The sequence below is a fragment of the Botrytis sinoallii genome, assembly GCF_014898435.1.
Source record: "Botrytis sinoallii strain Bc 23 chromosome Unknown BSIN_004, whole genome shotgun sequence".
NCBI classification, from domain to species: domain Eukaryota; kingdom Fungi; phylum Ascomycota; class Leotiomycetes; order Helotiales; family Sclerotiniaceae; genus Botrytis; species Botrytis sinoallii.
The window spans coordinates 34,267-52,143 of NW_024066031.1; the positions used below are offsets into that span (position 1 = coordinate 34,267).

The following is a 17,877-nucleotide window of genomic DNA, read 5'->3' on the forward strand; positions in this document are numbered from 1 at the left end:
GGTATTAGTGATGAACCTGATCTCCCTCCTCGTCATTTCTCGCTAATCGCCTCGAATCGAACTTAGACCTCACTTCACAGTCTTTCCAAACTTCCCTCGGTCTTCTCTTTACTCTCCCTACTTACTTTTGCTTCATCTCACCTCAAAATCACACCTCACATCCTCACCCTCTCCCCTCAAGACACCTTCACATTCATCTCCATCTCCATTTCCACCGCTTCAAGAAAGACAGGAAAGACAACCAACCTACTTTTGTTGCACATCTGATTAATCAATTACCGTGATTTCTTCTAGATTACTCGATTGATTTTGCGACTTTCTCTACTGCTGTTTTGGCGACAACATGTTTTAACCTTCGCTGGGTATATATTGTACTTTGTTAAGTTTTGCCATTCATGATTGTCTAGATATGATATTCTAGACCCTTTCCCCCTTCCTGACACGATTGAGATAGAAACTCAACTCTTGATTTCAGATTAAGGATATCGATAGTGATATCGTTCATTCATTCTTCTATCCAAAGTAGAGTAGATAGTTTATGCTAATGTGTGGAGATCCCTCTCCGCGGCTCATCGCTATTCCATTGCTTGCACAATCTGAAAAATACACTTCAACAATCGTAACATGTATGTGTGTGTCCCGTAGCCCATATCCCATAAACGCCCTGTTCCGCCCCATCCCATCCCGTTCTTTAATGCCATATCCTAACATATGCCAACCCACCTAACCTTTCAGCCGTCCATATATAACCCAGAACCAACGCCATCCTTAAAAATAACTATTACTTCTCTTCATCAGAATCCCGTCCCCATTCCCACTTCCACCCCTTACCCTACAAGTAGATCTGCCTTGCCTCCTTCATCTGACTCTCAACTGGACAATATGGACACTTGAATCTCCCACCCTTACTCAATTTCTGCAAACTCTCCTTCGCAACCACATGGCCACAAGGTAACATCATTGGCGGATTAGATTCATTCGTTTGCTCCTTGCTGACCGGACATACGAAAATTGGATGGAATATCATGCTTCTCGGTAACGGTATCTCTACCGCAAGTTCTGTATCCGTTGTCCAATTCGTACGTTTTGTTTTTTGGATTGTAGCGAGTTTTATGAGGGTAGGGAGAGCGATGGCTCCGGCTGTTGCAGCGAGATAAAGCGGAGATTCGGCCGAGAGGCCAAGAAGCGAACAGAATTCGCGGGTGAAGGAGGTGCAGACGTCAGACCAGGAGCTGGAGGTGTCGAAAGTTTGTCGATAAGGGGATTCTTGAAGATTAGATTCGAAGACCATGGCTGTGATAAGTTGCTGAATTTCTCTGAGAAACCGGCTTTGAAATCGAGGAATTAATCACGAGCATACTGAAGTGCACCTGGTAGACCATTATTTTCATCATCTGGGAGACCGTTTGCCTCGGGACCCAGAAACAACCAAACAAATTGGAGTTTGCTGAGTTCGAATTCAAGATTACTACCTCGAGTTTCGAGTTCTCTGCTGTTCTTTTGTGCCCATTCTATTGCTGGGTGGAGGTTCCGCTCTTTGAGCTGGTGTAATATATTATACATGGTTTCGAATTCGCCTTGGAGTCCTTCCTCCACAGTCTCGTCCTCTGGCGCAAACAAATTTGGATCTGCTCCTGGACCCGAGCCATTCTTTTTCATAGTTTGTAACTCTTCGTAGAATGTTGATGCTACTCCGAATTGTCCTTCGCGTAAAAGGTGCATGGTGATAGCTCGATTTACGAGTTCGGTATGATTTGCAAGAGCATCGATTTCGTTAAGTAATGTTTGTTTTGGGAGATTCTAGGGAAATAATGGTCAGCTCAAGGTTGTGTGTAAGACCATAAGCATGCATCACTCACCGAGTTCACTGCTTTGCCGTAGGTACCATGTGCTTTATGGATCTTTTTTATATCATCATTAACTTTCTCGAAACCATTCTTCAATGGGTGCTGGAGTTTGGTTAAAGTTATGGAAGCGAATTGAGGTTCTAGATGAAGGTAACTGTTCAGTGATCATACATGGTAGTCAAAAAGTAAATGGGAGTGGAAATAGGGACATGCAATGTTTCCAGGTCCTCATGTCCCTAAGTTCCGCCGCCGACTTGCTTCTTCGGGGATTCTGGATATATGTACCTGATTCAATAGCATCTCTTGCTTTTTCCAGTTGCTGTATGATCTTGTCCACATCCTCAATACTTTGATCAAAGCTGGAATCCCTCTGCAGCTTAATGATCTCCTTCTCAAGAACATCCATAGCTATTCACCCCGCCTTGGCCTTTTCGATATAGGTATGTAATAATTTTGTCGATGTCGCTTGAAATGCTAGATGGAAGTCGAGTGTGAAAAGTCCGCAGTGTATTGTGTATGATAGTGGGAAAGGTATATGTAGACTCAGTGGTGTCAGTGTCGTAATATGGTAAATGTTATGGATTTGGATACGGTTCGTCGTCTGTAGGACATGTACGATATGATTGTCAGTTAACTTTGGCGGGTCTTCATCGGATTTGATACCTTTTCTAGTTACAGGTGAACCCTGGAGAATGATGATTTGTTAGGGTAGGAGGGTAGCTACAGGTGAATTTTACCCACTTATAGAAGGTGTTCAGGGATGATGAACACTCAGAGACCTACCAGGTAGGATGATGGATGACCTTATTAATCATTAATGACCTTGTTTCGCTTTCTCCCTTGTCCCGCTGAATCACAATCATAAATCACAAATCACAAATCACACGCGCACGTCTTTGAATGAACCGGAATGATGGCAAAAGCACAAAATCCCGATTGCTTTGGATGATTAATGCAACTCAAAGTTATGTGACTTCAGAACAAAAGAACAAAAAAAAGATGTACATCTATTCTTGATCATATGAAACATACTAGGTAGGTAGGTATATTGAGAGAAATTCCTTATATATATCATTTACCGTCCGTCTGCTGGGGAGAAAGAGAAATGCAATGAAGGTTTTCCCTTCCACCATCGACGTCACATCAAAGGACCCCAGTAACGGGTACCGCAGCACAGCGCAGAGCCTACTAGTTAGTGAATTGAGGGACCTAAAGGACAGAAGGGTGACAAAGGCATAAAGGGGAATAACATGTCTTTTCGTTTCTCTATTCCTCATGCATATGATCCAAATATGAATAGAGAGGATCTTTTGACCCTTTCCAGAACGACTTCTCATTCTTATAAAAGTGGTTCAACCTCTCAAGCAAAACAGAATGGTAATGCCAATGGCGCAACGAACACATCAAATGGCAACAAACCAGAACATGCGAAGCAGCCTTATGTATTCGCTGATCGGGTTGCTTTCAGGCATGAGAAAAATCTCACCATCAATTACGGGATTAGTTACTAATGCATGAATTTAACAGATATCTCGAAGAGGACAGCGCAACGGGAGTGATAGAACGTCACGGAGAACTCAGAGGCTACGAAATCTATCTTGTTGAGCAATGGGCATGTTCGAGAGTCCATCCTACTTTCGTTATTACGACCTATACAGGAGATGACAGACACAGGATTCAAGTAGGCGTGCTGGGGATACCTGCAGATAAGGAGACATGGAATCCGAGACTTCGAGTTTATTTCAACGCCATTTCCCAATACCACGCCAGGCCTAAGGACACGCCGTTGGGAACATTGATGGTGACAAATTTGAGCAGTTTTCCTTCTGGCCTAAATGTTATTCCTGTGCCGAATGGAGATGTAAGGAAGCATAGGGAAGATTTTATTGTCAACGAGAATTTGAAGAGGTTAGGATGTTCTGGACGATCCGGCATGAGTCTTCAAGCCCCGGCCGCTGCCACACAAGCCAAATTCTTCCAATTATACAGGACGAGCGATCGAATACCTCTCTATGGCGCTGTCATCGAATTAGTGAAACTTTGTCAAGTCGCCCTAATGATATTTGGAATATTAGAACAGGAATATGCGGACGGCTGTCTCTGCGACGTTACGGAGAGAGCGATAAATGATTGGTGGACCGAGATTGGATCCGAATACTATAACATTGAACCCTCCGATGGAATCTTGGGTCCGACTACTGTGGCCGCACTCCTAGGGTTACTCATGGGTGCTAGAAATCGACTCAACTACTATGGAGCCCCGGTGGCGAAGGACGCATTCGATGTTGTTAGTCTCAAGCGTGGTATTGCTTATTTTCAAAAGTCCCAGAAGATGGAGCGTACTAGGAGATTAGATAGGCCACACATTACAGGAGATTGCAATCAAAGTACTTGCGAAAGGTGCTGCGGGAGAAGGTTGGGCAGTTCCAAAAGCAGTCAAATCGACCCTTGCAGAAGTCAGTGGGAAGAGTGGTGAAATGGTTATGGGAATGGTTGGTCGTGATAAATCTGGTATTGCTGACATTGAAACCTGGGATTTAGAGCGCTTCATAAGTTTGATACACGGAGCAAGATCCAAATGGCTATGGTATGGAAAATCAAGACGGACGGGTGCCGATGATCACGGAAAATCAGAGCCCGCTGCGGCTCACATGTCATTTACAAAGGATGACCACGGCGGGTACATGTGGTCTCACAGCAGAGCTGATTCAATGCCACCAGAGGATGATGTAGATATCCGCAAGAAAGAAGTCTCCGATGAAATATACTCCGCACAGCCGCCAGGATCGGCCACGAGCATGTTGGAAACACCAAACGATCGAGAAATCCAACTCCATAAAGCTGTTTTCAAGAAAGCTACCGGCAAAATGAGTGAGGCTAAGCAAGGGTTTGGACGAATTAAGGATGCTGTTGGCCTACGCGGTCATAACAGTAAACAATCGAAAGACGAAATTCGTGAATTCGATGAGAACGGTGGTTATTTTAGCCCGGGACATCTGACTGCAACACCTCATGGAATGGGCACACCATCTAGCCCGACAATCAATAAAGCATTTAGTTGGAAAACCAAACCAGGAGAATATGAAAATGGGCTTCCAAAAACTAAAGACTTCGTAAATGGATTAGCGCAAGCTGGGCTACGCGAAAGTGATAGCGAATCACCCCCTGGCAATTCCAAGACAAGCTTACCAGGTGTCACCCAAATTTTAACTGCTACACAATTGGAGGAAAGGAAAGCCGTGGAAGCCGAAGAACAATGGCAGGCACAGGCGCAAGAAATTCGTCGTGAACTTGTCGCAAAGGAGCCTTCTATTTCAGGGTCCATTTGTGGCGAGGGTGACCTAGAAGGCCCAGTTCTAGAAGCAGAACGTAGTGATAATCATAATTTTGTGGCGATACTTCATCGTCGGCATAGTGTTTCCGATGCATCCCATTCTAGGAGACATCGTTACGAAGATCAATTACAGCGTCATGTGTCTTTCAGTGATGCCGAAGACGCTGTTCTAACCTGGGAACCTGTTGGTATTACTGACAAGTTTGACGAATCAGATGACTGGCTCGCTTTACAAAATCACAAATTACTCAACGAGGATTATAAACGAATATACGAGAAGATATTGGACCTTCAAAATAATCTATGCCCATGGGTACAGAGGAAAATCGACGGGATCAACCATTTAGACGATCAAGCAGCTCTTGACCAGGAAAGGTTTCAGGAGTTACACATGCAGTTGAGCGAAGAATACCAAGATTTAAGGAATAATACACAGGATTTCCTCGGTGAAGAACGATCACATGTTACAGAAACTCTCAAGGATATTGAAGTCCTTGGAGCCAAACTTGAGTACGAGCTCAATTCTCTTGTGTCAAAAGTACAGGATGTAGAGGATGGAGTATCTCAATTTGAAAGACAGGTAGATGATCTGGAGGCAAGAGCAGATGAACTGGAAAACATTTTTAGAAAGGAAAGTTGGGCTCATTGGCTTGTTCGCTCTATTACGGGAATTGGTACTGGACCAAATATTGTGGCACCAAGAAATCCTTGAATTTTATATCAACCTTGTTGATCCGAGGAGATTCATTTAGCAGGCGTTTTGGGAATACCCATCAAGCATTTATATTTATCTGAGCATGGTAGTATGGATTGGAGTTTTAGAGATGGGGGCAGTGGACTTAAAAAGCCACCTTGTGTGATCCTTATACCACATTCTATTGTACAATATTAACATCAATGAGCTTATCATCACCCAAAAATATTCTTCATAGCCTCGACGTATTCTGGTGGAGTCCTTTTCGTGCCTGCCTTTTCATCATAATGTCATCTTTGCATCATTTGTTTACCCAAATGGACCGGCTCAATAATACACAACTTCCTCAACCTCTCTTCATAGATATCTTTAACTTTACATTCCAAATCCACCACCTCCGAATCCACCACCACCAGCTCCCTTGGCTGCGGCCTCAGCTTGTAATAACTCGGAAATCTTCATTTGGACGTCGAAAAATTTGGATGCGCAGCGGTCGATACAGACGCCTTCGCCTTTGTTGAGTTCTCCCTCGCGGTAATCTTTGGGAATGCACTTTTTGATGCAGGATTGACTGAGTCTAGAAGCGAAATTATTAGCATGGGTTAAAATCATGCAGGTATTCCAAGTAAAAACGAAGCCATCCCCAGCTTCTGGGGCAATGACGCTCCGCTACCCCTCCCTGAGCCACTGCCGTGAAGGTAGATTGTTTGAGTATGGAATATAGCTATAAAAAGCCGAGTGCAACGAGCTGTGGGATTTTGGGGGTCTGCCCCCAATGATAAATGAATTCATTGACAACGTACTTGTTGAACATATCGGTAATCAAATCCATCTCTTGCTCAGCAGCAGCGATTTTCTCCTGCGAGGATGGTTGAGGACGACCCATTCCGAACATCGACATGATTGCGGTATTTTATGTGTGTGAAGTTGGGAGATGTTTTATTCGTATATGAGAGAGATGTATTAATATCGAATAGATTTGGGCTTCTTTGGTTTGATATCTTCGATTCAATCCTAGGTGGATGAACTTTGAAGGGAAAGCTCAACTAGCGTCGGTAAATCATTGTTCCGGAGATACACATTTTTTGGAAGATAAAACTCGAAGCTGAGCTTCGAATAATTCCATCAATTCCTTCGTCAACAATAACACTCTCTTATTTACCAACAATTGGTCTGAGAGAGTGTAATGATTAATTGGTATGTATAAATATTTCTTCCTTGCTCTATTGGCTCAATCCCACTATGAGTTTAATATGATGATTTCCATATAACATTAGAACCGTTGCGACTGACACCCTTCTTCGGGAGAGTGGTTGATCTCACATCGATCCGTTGTCTGAAAAAACTCAATATTTATATCTTCATTTGATTTCACATTGTTTTCTGTTGAATTTAAGCTAATTGAGTCGCTTTAAAGAATATAGAATGAGTTCACTTACTGGTCTTCGGTTTCTTAGACCCTACCTCTATCATGATATTCTTCCGGTAAAACCAGCTGCATATGCACGACTCTTTTCCACACATTACTCTTTACGCAGTGAGAGGTCGAAGAGGCCCTACTGCGAGACAGATGAGAGCATCAAGATTCCTAGAGTAGAGTTGAAGGAAGGTTTAGATCCCACCGAAACTAGGATAAAAAAACTTCAGTTAGCTGGCGCTCTTCAATATCCTAGAATCAAAAGGTTGGTAAATCGCATCGGTGTGAAAAGTTGTCTTGAGAATGTGCGGAAATGTTACCAGGTGTGGATAGTGATGAAGCCATTGCTCTTACGTTGCATGGTAAGGAACCATCTTCGAAGCAGAGAATGAATAGGAGTTGATTTTTGTAGGTTAGAATTGGAAGTATACGAAAGCTTGGCTCTAAGCTTGTCTTTATGAATATAATAGAAGATGGTTATTCAATTCAATTAGAAGCTGAATCTGGGATGATTCTCAAAAACCAAGATGTCAATGTGCAATCACTGATTTCCTTCGAAAACTTAACCTACCTGATGCAACGTGGAGATATGATTTGTGAGTGAAGATTTTATGTGTTTCATATTGTTTGTGAATCTAACATATAACAGCTGCAACTGGTTACCCGATTCGAAAAGAAAATGGATTTTCCACTCTCAGATTGATCGAAATACCTAGAGTATTGACTCCAAGTCTGGCACCAGTACCCGCAAAAAGTTGGAGATCCAGAAAGTCTTATTCGCAATCGACATTTGATCTTCTTGTCAACAATGATGTTGCTGCTATTTACGACTTCGGTCCAAAATCAACACACAATATCCGTGATTTCCTAGTCCAAGATATTTTTCTCGAATTTCAAACACCAATTCTTGCCGAAAAGGCTTCAGGTGCCATGGCTCAACCATTCAAAACGAATGCAACGGAGTTCCCCGAAAAACAGTTGACTCTGAGAATAGCTCCTGAGTTATGGTTGAAACGTTTGGTTATTGGTGGTTTAGATCGAGTTTTCGAGATTGGTCCTGCATTCAGAAATGAAGGTCTTGATGCGATACATAACCCGGAATTCACAACTTGTGAATTTTACAAAGCATATGCCGACCTCGAGGATCTTATTTCCATGACTGAGAAGTTAATTTCAGGCCTTGTAAGGCTTGTCAATGGGTTGCGTGATGATCCTCAACAAGTCAAATACATGCCTTTCGCAAATCTTCCACCCTTCGAAGAGGATCTATACACAAAACCCTTTAAACGAATCGAATTCATACCCGCAGTCGAAGCTGCACTTGGGGAAAAGCTACCAGATCTCCAGAAAAATGACGCCATAAACGACCTTCTCGAACTCTTTACAAAGCATAGTCTCGAAGTCCCCGAAAACCCAACCCTTCCTCGTCTCCTAGATAAACTTGCATCCCTCTACATCGAGCCCCATTGCTCAGAACCAACATTTATCATGCACCATCCTTCCTCCATGGCACCCCTTTCCAAATCATTCCTCGATCCCAAAACCAACCAGCTTGTCTCCGCGCGCGTGGAACTATTCATTCAGCATCAAGAGATAGCGAATATGTACGAGGAGGAAAATTCACCATTCGAACAAAGATATAAGTTCAGAGAGCAGTTGAAGTTTAAAGATATAGAGAATCCGATGGATAAAGTGGATGAAGGATATATCCAAGCGTTGGAGGTCGGATTACCACCTACTGGTGGATGGGGATGCGGAGTAGATAGATTGGTTATGTGGTTGAGTGGTTCGAAGAGAATCAGTGATGTTTTGCCGTTTGGCAATTTGAGGAATGTGGTTAATTTGGGAGCAGTGGGCAAGAGGGAGGTATAGATACAGACTCATGGGGGAAATGGATCAAAGCATATCTTGGGTAAAAATTCATTGACTAGGATGAATTGGGAACAGATCTGAAGAAAATCCAACTACAATTACCACTCTGTCCCCCTTTCCACCTCTCGTTATCTTCAACCAATTCATTTCCTCACTCTCATGACTTCATAACTAAAAGATAGCAACAGCATTTGGTGGACTCGCTACCCCACCAGGAAAGTTCAACGGCGCACTAGTGAAGAAGAAAGAGTATCGATTCTGCTTCGCGCATACTTTTGCCAATTCTTCGAGATTCCAGAGTTCTCCTATTGGAAAACCGCTTGGCAGGGAAGTCAGTTTGATGTTGACGTGGGTGGAGGGATGGAAAGATAGTAAATAGTCTGATGTTTGCTCGGGACTAGGGCGGAGAGCGGTTTGATTTGAGACGGAAGAGAAGGGGGAAAAGAGAGAAGTAAATAACATAAACTCACAACAAAGCCAACAACCAATCATGCAAAACCAACCCCGTATTTGCCTCTGGTGGCCAACTCTCAAACCCAACCGTATCACCCGCTACGGCAGAAAAATGTTGATTCCATATCCATTTCACTGTTTCTTCACATGCCTTCACGCCTACGAATTCATGGGCGTTTTTCGCACCTCGAATGCGCTCTTCGGTACTCGCCTCCTCATACCATTTCACAAACCCACTCCTCACAATCAAGATGTCCGCTTCTTTGAATACGACTCCTTGTTCCTTTGCAATTTTCTCGATTGTCTCAACACTAATTTCGTGTCTCGTGACCGGGGAATAGGAGATATTGTGGCGATGAGCGTAGGCTACATAGTCGATTAGGACGGCGCGTCCGACGATGCCGCCGCGGGTGGTCCAGGCGTCGATTCCGTTTTTGCATGGGGTTCCTGGGACGGGAGAGCTGATTTCGGAATGGGGCAGGTTGTTATAGTAGAGGGATGTGGCTTGGTGGGCCCAGTGACCTTCACGAGTCTTGTTAACTTGAGTTGGGAAGATTGGATTGTGGAGTGGAGGTGGGGGTGGAGAGGGGCATGCAGTGTATGTGATATGTTGAATGGAAAAAGGGAATGGGGAAGACGAACGAAATCCATCCCATTGAGAACCGCTTTGCGTATTGATGGATATCACATCATCATACGCTTTGATACCAAATTCAGCCAGATCTCGAATTGTGTGGTTCGGACTATCACGATTGAATCCAGGCTCGTGAATGCGGTCTTGAGACCAACTTTTTGAGAGCAAGCAGATGTTAGTATACGTGCATTATTATTTTCCTCTCCTGGTGATCATCGGATGGAAAAGTGAGGTACGGGATAGATAGGAAGGGGAAAGAATGAGAATAAGACACACTTCAATGCAACACTTCTGCCAGACTTAATCTCCTTGCTTGCTTCGAGTGTATTCTCGGGCGTGAGTAAATTTAGAGTACCACAATCATCTCGCTCGCCGTTTTTGTCAAAGAGACCCCATGCCGTTCCATGAGGCATTCCCGCGACTGGGGGCATATCTTTGAAGGAGGGGAGATCTTTGACATGCATTTTGGAAGCTGCTTCGGGTGAGTGGTTTGGGGATGAGATAGATGGAGCTGGAGTTGAGAAGTTGAGCTTTTGGAGGAGGTTATCGTTCAATATATACTTTTACAGAATATATTACAATGGAATATATTATAATAGCTGTGCGATAATCGTCGGCCTTCCGAGACTAATGCAGGTGACGAAAAGCGACACATGTATTGTGTTTATTAATCTTTCTATGATATCGATTTAAATACTCGTAGCTCTAGAATTGTATACTTTCTGGTTGTACAAATACTGTGTTTATTAATCTTTCTGTTATATTAATCTAAATACTCGTGCGACTGGAAAGTATATGATACTCCATCTAAATATGGGTCACCAATCATCTTGTATTTTACTACCTTTTGATATATGCATCTAGCTTGGGAGCTGTATACTTTCTGATTGTACGAGTATTGTGTTTATCGATCTTTCTATTGCATCGATGCAAATACATTCAGCTAGGAAGTGGATGATGCTTCATCTAAATATGAGTTACTAATCACTTCATTTTTTATTACTTTTTCATATATATACATTTAGCTTCGGGGTTGTATATTTTCTGACTTTGTTTATTGATCTTTTTATTGTATTAGTCTAAATACTTATATGGCTGGAAAGTACATAACTCTGAGACTGAGAAAACCAGGTTGATTGTCTTGCAGTTTATCATCTTGTGGTATATGCATCCAGCTTCAGAGTTGTACACTTTCTGGCTGCACGAGTATAGTAATCACGATTGGCCTTCTCGGTGAACAGAAGAAATGTGGATGGTAGCGCTATCTTAAAACCTGACGAAGTATAAGACTGAGCTCCTTATCGATCTTGAACATCAACGTCTGTTTGTATAGCTTGAGACGCATCGAACCCATCCCCCCACAAACTCGAAGTCATCTTCTTCTTGTCTGTAATGAATCAATTGTAATAAGAAGTTGAGCCGGAATTGGATTTTGCCTTTCCTTTCACCGCTTTTACTTACACCCCACATGCTCCAGTCCTCAATTCTCTCGTATCATTGTAAATAGTTGTGATGGGACAAAGTCAATACCAAATACCTAGGTAGTTCCATAAGCTATTCAACTAAGTCATAGAAGGAGTAGTGACGCATGGAATCTGGGCAACGGCTAATGACTTAATCATGACGTCGTTCAGTTTCCCACTTGTGCTTCTGCTAGAGTTTGCCCCCCCTAAATCCGGCCCTAATACCAACCCTGATGTATATATGCATAGCTGGTTGACATGCGTGGTGAGTATCATTGTTGAAATTATTCTCATGTAAGAAATCTAGACGAAGCACTCTATAACCAGCCAGCTACACCTCTTCTTTCAACTGCAACAATCATGCCCAGAGTCTTTTTCATCACTGGTACTTCTACCGGGTTCGGAAACCATCTCGTCCAAGAGGTTCTCGATAAGTAAGCTCTCTTTGAAAAATGCTGTAAAATAAAGCTTAACTGATCTCAACCTAGAGGGGATATCGCCGTCGCAACTGCTCGTAAGCCCGAGACTTTAAAGTTCGAGGGGACAAGTGAAAAGGTACTATCTCTGCCACATAAGATGGAGCTCTCTAATACAGCAGAACTTTCTAGCCCTCAAACTTGATGTAACTAGTCAATCTGACATTGAGAACTCTTTCAAATCCGCAACCGATAAATTTGGCCGCGTCGATGTAGTCGTCAACAATGCAGGATACGGCCTTGCCGGTGTCTTTGAAGAAGTCAGTGAGCAACAAGCTCGCACTCAGATGGAGGTAAACTTCTTCGGCCTTCTTGCCGTGACCAAAAAGGCAATGGAGGTAATGCGAAACCAAAAGCCATGTGGCGGCCTCATTCAACAAGTCACTAGTATTGGAGGTCAAAGAGGCGTGCCTTTTTTCAGCATTTACTGTGCAAGTAAATGGGCAGTCGAGGGCTTCACTGAAAGTATTAGTCAAGAAGTGAAGCCGGAATGGAACATCAAGTTCACTTGTGTTGAGCCAGGTGGATTCCGAACTGATTGGGCTGGAAGATCTATGCAATTTCCCGAGAAACGAAACCCTGCGTATGATCATCTGAATGCCAAGGAAGCAATGGAAAAGAGGAACGGCACTCAAGCTGGAGATCCAGAGAAAGGTGCGAAGGCAATGTACAAACTTGCTACACTATCGGATCCACCTTTGCGAGTAGTGATTGGCAGCGATGCTTATAAGGCGATCATGGCGAAGATCGAGGCTTACGGGGAGAATTATAAGAAGTATGAGGAGATCTCTAATAGTTGCGACGTTGGCGAATGAGTGATGACATAGTCGAATTGCCTGATATACTATTAATTTGTAAAGATAATATGTATTATACCAACGTTTCCAACTGAACCAAGAGCATAGTGGTGAATCATGATGGATGTGATTGGAATCCTGTTGAGCCTCCTCTTATGAAGCCATCCGCCTTGGCAAAAATCATGTGTCATTCAAGAAACTCACGAAGACCTACCTTCCTAAACAACAAACGAAAAAGGCTCTCATCGTACCTTCCTTCGATCATGATTCTTCTTATCCGAAAGACATCACTTCGGAGGTTCGGACATGGATCAGCCGATGGGACAATTTAATACAGTTTAGGTAAACAAAGTGGAAGGCTTGAAAAACTTTAACATTTGAGATCAACTTCTTTCTTTTGCGGCAGTCAACTGTGAAAATACTGGTACGACTTTGTTGCCGCACCTCTTTTATACTTGCTTTGTGCTTTACAAATTATACTCCCAGAACTTCATTTTTGTACTTGATTGTTTTCTACCATGGCATCGAGTGAAGAGCTTAGCGGACTCAATACAAATTATCATGAACCAAAGAAAGGCTCTCCCTGCTTGACTATCTATGAGCTCTATCAAGTCGAACAGTATGAAGCACAGGAGTTATTCGAGTTTGAACAATATGTCAAAATCATTCGATTTGCTGAAGCTGTGTGCTCTGGTACTCATCCTCGATTTGGCGTTTTTCCTCAATCTGACCCTAGAGCGCACATGACGGTAAACACCGGTCACATAAAAACATACAATATAATATAAGCTAATACTGGTTGTTGATTCCAGGGCGCGGAAGCTTCTATGGAGGTGGATGTTGAGTTTAAAAATAATGGCTTTGAAGAGCTCAAAACTACGACAGGATTGAACTCCATGCCAAAAGCAGGCAAAAATACGAGAGAAAAGGGATACGCTGAACAGAGTATAATCAGCGCAGAGGATTTGCATGGAGCTCGGTATATTCATGATCCAGACATGGACTGTTATGAGATATTATCGTTGGATTCATCTGCCTCGATTGAGGACATAAAGAAGGCATACTCTGAATTGAGTATGTCAATATGATTGATATTTATTCAAACTCTGCTGACAACTTCAAGGACGGATTCATAATTCAGAGTCCGACGAAGGAAAAACGAAATGGCGCGGAAAAGAAGCGACAATATCACAAGATATGAAACAAAATTGGAACAACATCGAGCGTGCATTCATTATACTATCGGATCACGAAAGGAAGTGGAGCTACGATATTGATAGAGAGCTGCGCCTGAAGGGCTTTGAGCGAAAAAACAAAAAGCCGGATGAGTCGCTAGCACAAATCCAGTTCGCTGCCTTTCGCGAGGAAGTAGTTCGTTCAATAGGAGCGCCTCATTTTGACGACCCCCCCGAGCCATATAACGAAGATTTCTTCAAAAGTGTCACCAAAGGCATTGTCGTCGAGGAGAAAGACACACAACAAATTTCGAAGGAAACTTTTTCTTCGAAATACGACCCTTTCGCGATCGATTTAGATTATAGTTATTAAACCAAATTGATTGCAATTACCCCCAAATGATTCTGACTAGTAGTTATTGTAATACTATCGTCAACACTTTAAACACAAAACTCATACGAAAATTCGTGTAAAATTTTCATTCCAAATCTCCAAAATAAGAATATAACTTTCAATATGAATTATCTTAATAATTCATCAATACTTCGGGATATAGTTATAATAAAAACTTCTTCTAAAGCCTTTATTATACCAAATACTTATTCTATTATTATTCTAGGTATTCCAATATCTTCAAGCCCTCCCCTGTCTTCTGAAAACCCCCAATTCGAAATCTCTAGCCCCATTCTATCAACCAATCAGCCAATCAGTTTTGAAAAAAGAATTAAAGAGTTCAATCTATTTAGTAATCTCTTCATTACTCAAAATACAATCAATACTATCTATATATTCAATTAGAATAAGAAATATAACCCTATAATACCCCTTAGCAATTAGAACAAACAACTCAAAATACAAAACAAACCAACTATACCAAAAAAAACAATCCTAAAAGCAAAAGATCTTATATTATTAGTATTCACTCTCATTCAATCATATAACAAACAATCTAAGCTTTTAAACCTTTTTGAAATCTTCAGAGAATATATTGAAAAGGGAAAGCTTACTACAATCTTCAATATTATTGCATCTCAAATCACTCACCTCAAATCAGCTATACAGAAGATCGAATCGTAAGCTAAAATACTAGCCAAAAATCCAATCCCAATCATTACAATACTAACTAAACCTAATTATACAATTATAGCAAAAGAAGAAGAGTGGAATCTAATTAGTAAAGGAAAAGCTATTAAGCCTATTCCAATAAACAAGAAGATTGAAATCACTCAAAAACACCTAATCCTAATCAAACCAGAGATTATGAATATTACCTTCTTCTTGCCTATATCAATACGAAACCAAATAAATAAAGCATTTCAGAAAATTAGAATTAAAGGCCTGGTTATAGTAGTAATAACCCTATCGCTGAATAGTAATATAATAATTACTACAAATGCTCCTTTTACATCACAATTTCTATTAGAAAAGAAGACAATCTGAAGCAACCTTATCAAATTCAAAAGGATTTAAAAAGATCAAGAATAGTATAAGGTTATTATTCATAAAATACCTATAAAAGAATTCTCAGGATCAAGAGGAATGGATCTTATTCTTGAAGAAATCAAAACCTTCAATCCGGATTTCAAGTCTATAGAAATACCTTTTTAACTTATATCAGTATCAAAAAGAGCCTATCAATGGGAAGGAGCAATAGTGATTGCTTTTACAACAAAATCAGAAGTAGAGCTAGCTATTCGGAAACGACTATATATTGCTAGCATTAGTATAAGAGTAGAAAAGTTCTACAAATCCAAATTAACTATACAATATCAAAAATGCCAAGGATTTGGATATTAGGATACATATTGTAGAAGGAATCCCTTTTGTGGATTCTATGGGGGCAAATATATAATATCAGTATATTTGTGTGTAGTCTGTAATATCAAAGGAAAGTTCTGTTAATACCTAATTGCCAAATACTCGAACTGCTAAGAAAAGCATATAGCAAATTCAAAAACCTGCGAAATCTATCAAGCAATTTAATAAAAAGCAGATAACACTAATTTATAAGTTATATTAATGTTCAGTGGTAGAGTGATCGGGTCACTCTCCTATTGTTCTACAACTTATGGCTATAGCGATCTGATCCACATGGATCCACCCTATATGCCGCCTCATAGGCCACCTTAGTGTGGACCTCCTGACACAGCTTTACTGAGCTCCGACAATCTACCACTAACCCTAATAGAGCTTTTCTATTATAGGCCGCAAAAGCGATCAATCGAATACTGAAAGGGAACTGATCCCCCCTCCAACCACTACTACTACACTTATGCACCACTTCGCTACTCAGCGGAACCATCATTCCGGCTACTCCTCTCGAGCAGCCCAATAGCTGAATCCTCTACTCCCATAAAGCACCATCACATACACACCTGCTTCTTTGAAGCAACATACCTGTATACACACTGCTCCTGCCCATATGGTTTTATAGCAAGAGTAATCATACAATCAGAGCACTCCTCTCTACGAGTAGCAGGAAGCGCTAGGAATATAGGGCCGATCAAACAGCCCTATTTGCAAACATTACACTGGCTTGTTTAGGATATATAGAAGGAACTGGGTTTACCCTATGAGGTTTTACTAGCATACACATCAGCGCCTTTCTGTATTTGTAACTCTAGATCTAGCCACGTCTTTCATACCCCTAGGGAGGTCCCCCACAAGACGTTAATCACTATAAATAAAATAAATAAATAAGTTATATTAATATTCGAATTCTTCAAATAAATCTTAACAGGAGTTTACAAGCTATAGAGAATGTTCTATAGCTTGTAATAGAGCTTAACATCAATCTTATTATGATTTAAGAATCTTGGATTATCAAGAATGAAATCGATTATTCAAATTCAAAATCTATTATACATTTCAATTTCATACAAATACTATCAAGATTTGATTCAAATCATCGATTATGTATACTATTATACATATCAAAAACTCTTTAAGCTACAATCAACCTAGCTTCTAATTCTCTAATAGATTCTGATATACAAATTTTCAATTATCAAAATAAAAACAAAACCTTTCAAATTATTAATATATATAATAAAGCTAATCAAATTAAAAAGAATGATTTCATAATCGAAAAGTGCTTGTATAATATATCTATCATACAAAATATTATCCTCTTAGATAACTTCAATACCCATTACCCATAGTAGGATCCTTTTTTCAAGAAAAGCGGAAATACTAATTAACTAACTAAATAGTTTGAAGATCAGAATCTTATTCTTTTAAATGAGCCTGGAATCAGTACCTTTTATTAAACTAATCTTCTTAATTCAAATATCCTTGATCTAACATTAGCATTAAAAGGAATCTCTTCTCAAATTTATAACTAGCAAACGCTTTCAGATACAGGATCTGACCATACAGGAATAATATTCGAATTAAAAAAAAAAGAAGTCCCAATTACCCCTAATACTAAATCGACAGCTAAATACAATACTAAACTAATAAATTGGAAAAAGTTTGAATCAATACTCAAATCGGAATCCTTATATTCCCCTATTCTTTTTACTTTAAACTTAATCACTTCAATTAAAAAGGATTCCTTAAACTTCTTGAAAGATAAAGATAATTACTATTCAATTCTAGATCAAGCAATAAGCAAACTTACGAAGATTATTCAAAAAGCAACTGAAAAGTATATACTCAAAATTATTTCAATTAAAAAAGCTAAACTATAATAAATACCTGAATTGAAGGATC

General features: G+C 40.7%; 7 protein-coding genes across 7 annotated transcripts; 4 read left to right on the top strand and 3 right to left on the bottom strand.

The window, feature by feature from the left end:
• Positions 1-832: 832 nt before the first annotated feature.
• EAF02_002562 (uncharacterized protein) lies at positions 833-2,581 on the bottom strand (the record flags this gene model as incomplete). The annotated part of the gene is made up of 4 exons (XM_038898610.1): positions 2,133-2,581; positions 1,860-1,987; positions 1,361-1,800; positions 833-1,328 (listed from the first exon to the last, which is right to left on the bottom strand). Exons 1-4 carry the CDS (start codon positions 2,251-2,253, stop codon positions 833-835), a joined length of 1,185 nt encoding a protein of 394 aa, XP_038760898.1. The 5' UTR covers positions 2,254-2,581.
• Positions 2,582-3,097: 516 nt separating this feature from the next.
• On the top strand, positions 3,098-5,893 carry EAF02_002563 (uncharacterized protein; the record flags this gene model as incomplete). The annotated part of the gene is made up of 3 exons (XM_038898611.1): positions 3,098-3,350; positions 3,410-4,150; positions 4,206-5,893. The coding sequence occupies 3 exons, from the start codon at positions 3,098-3,100 to the stop codon at positions 5,891-5,893; spliced, it is 2,682 nt and encodes an 893-aa protein (XP_038760899.1).
• A 357-nt stretch (positions 5,894-6,250) lies between these two features.
• On the bottom strand, positions 6,251-6,776 carry EAF02_002564 (uncharacterized protein; the record flags this gene model as incomplete). The annotated part of the gene is made up of 2 exons (XM_038898612.1): positions 6,251-6,452; positions 6,679-6,776. 2 exons carry the CDS (start codon positions 6,774-6,776, stop codon positions 6,251-6,253), a joined length of 300 nt encoding a protein of 99 aa, XP_038760900.1.
• A 524-nt stretch (positions 6,777-7,300) lies between these two features.
• EAF02_002565 (uncharacterized protein) lies at positions 7,301-9,164 on the top strand (the record flags this gene model as incomplete). The annotated part of the gene is made up of 3 exons (XM_038898613.1): positions 7,301-7,654; positions 7,705-7,873; positions 7,942-9,164. 3 exons carry the CDS (start codon positions 7,301-7,303, stop codon positions 9,162-9,164), a joined length of 1,746 nt encoding a protein of 581 aa, XP_038760901.1.
• A 171-nt stretch (positions 9,165-9,335) lies between these two features.
• EAF02_002566 (uncharacterized protein) lies at positions 9,336-10,715 on the bottom strand (the record flags this gene model as incomplete). Its single annotated transcript, XM_038898614.1, has 3 exons — positions 9,336-9,483; positions 9,635-10,405; positions 10,528-10,715. 3 exons carry the CDS (start codon positions 10,713-10,715, stop codon positions 9,336-9,338), a joined length of 1,107 nt encoding a protein of 368 aa, XP_038760902.1.
• Positions 10,716-11,780: 1,065 nt separating this feature from the next.
• Positions 11,781-13,063, top strand: EAF02_002567 (uncharacterized protein). Its single transcript, XM_038898615.1, has 3 exons — positions 11,781-12,148; positions 12,203-12,269; positions 12,313-13,063. The coding sequence occupies exons 1-3, from the start codon at positions 12,075-12,077 to the stop codon at positions 13,003-13,005; spliced, it is 834 nt and encodes a 277-aa protein (XP_038760903.1). The 5' UTR covers positions 11,781-12,074; the 3' UTR covers positions 13,006-13,063.
• Positions 13,064-13,295: 232 nt separating this feature from the next.
• EAF02_002568 (uncharacterized protein) lies at positions 13,296-14,535 on the top strand (the record flags this gene model as incomplete). Its single annotated transcript, XM_038898616.1, has 3 exons — positions 13,296-13,736; positions 13,800-14,061; positions 14,111-14,535. The coding sequence occupies exons 1-3, from the start codon at positions 13,506-13,508 to the stop codon at positions 14,533-14,535; spliced, it is 918 nt and encodes a 305-aa protein (XP_038760904.1). The 5' UTR covers positions 13,296-13,505.
• Positions 14,536-17,877: the final 3,342 nt, after the last annotated feature.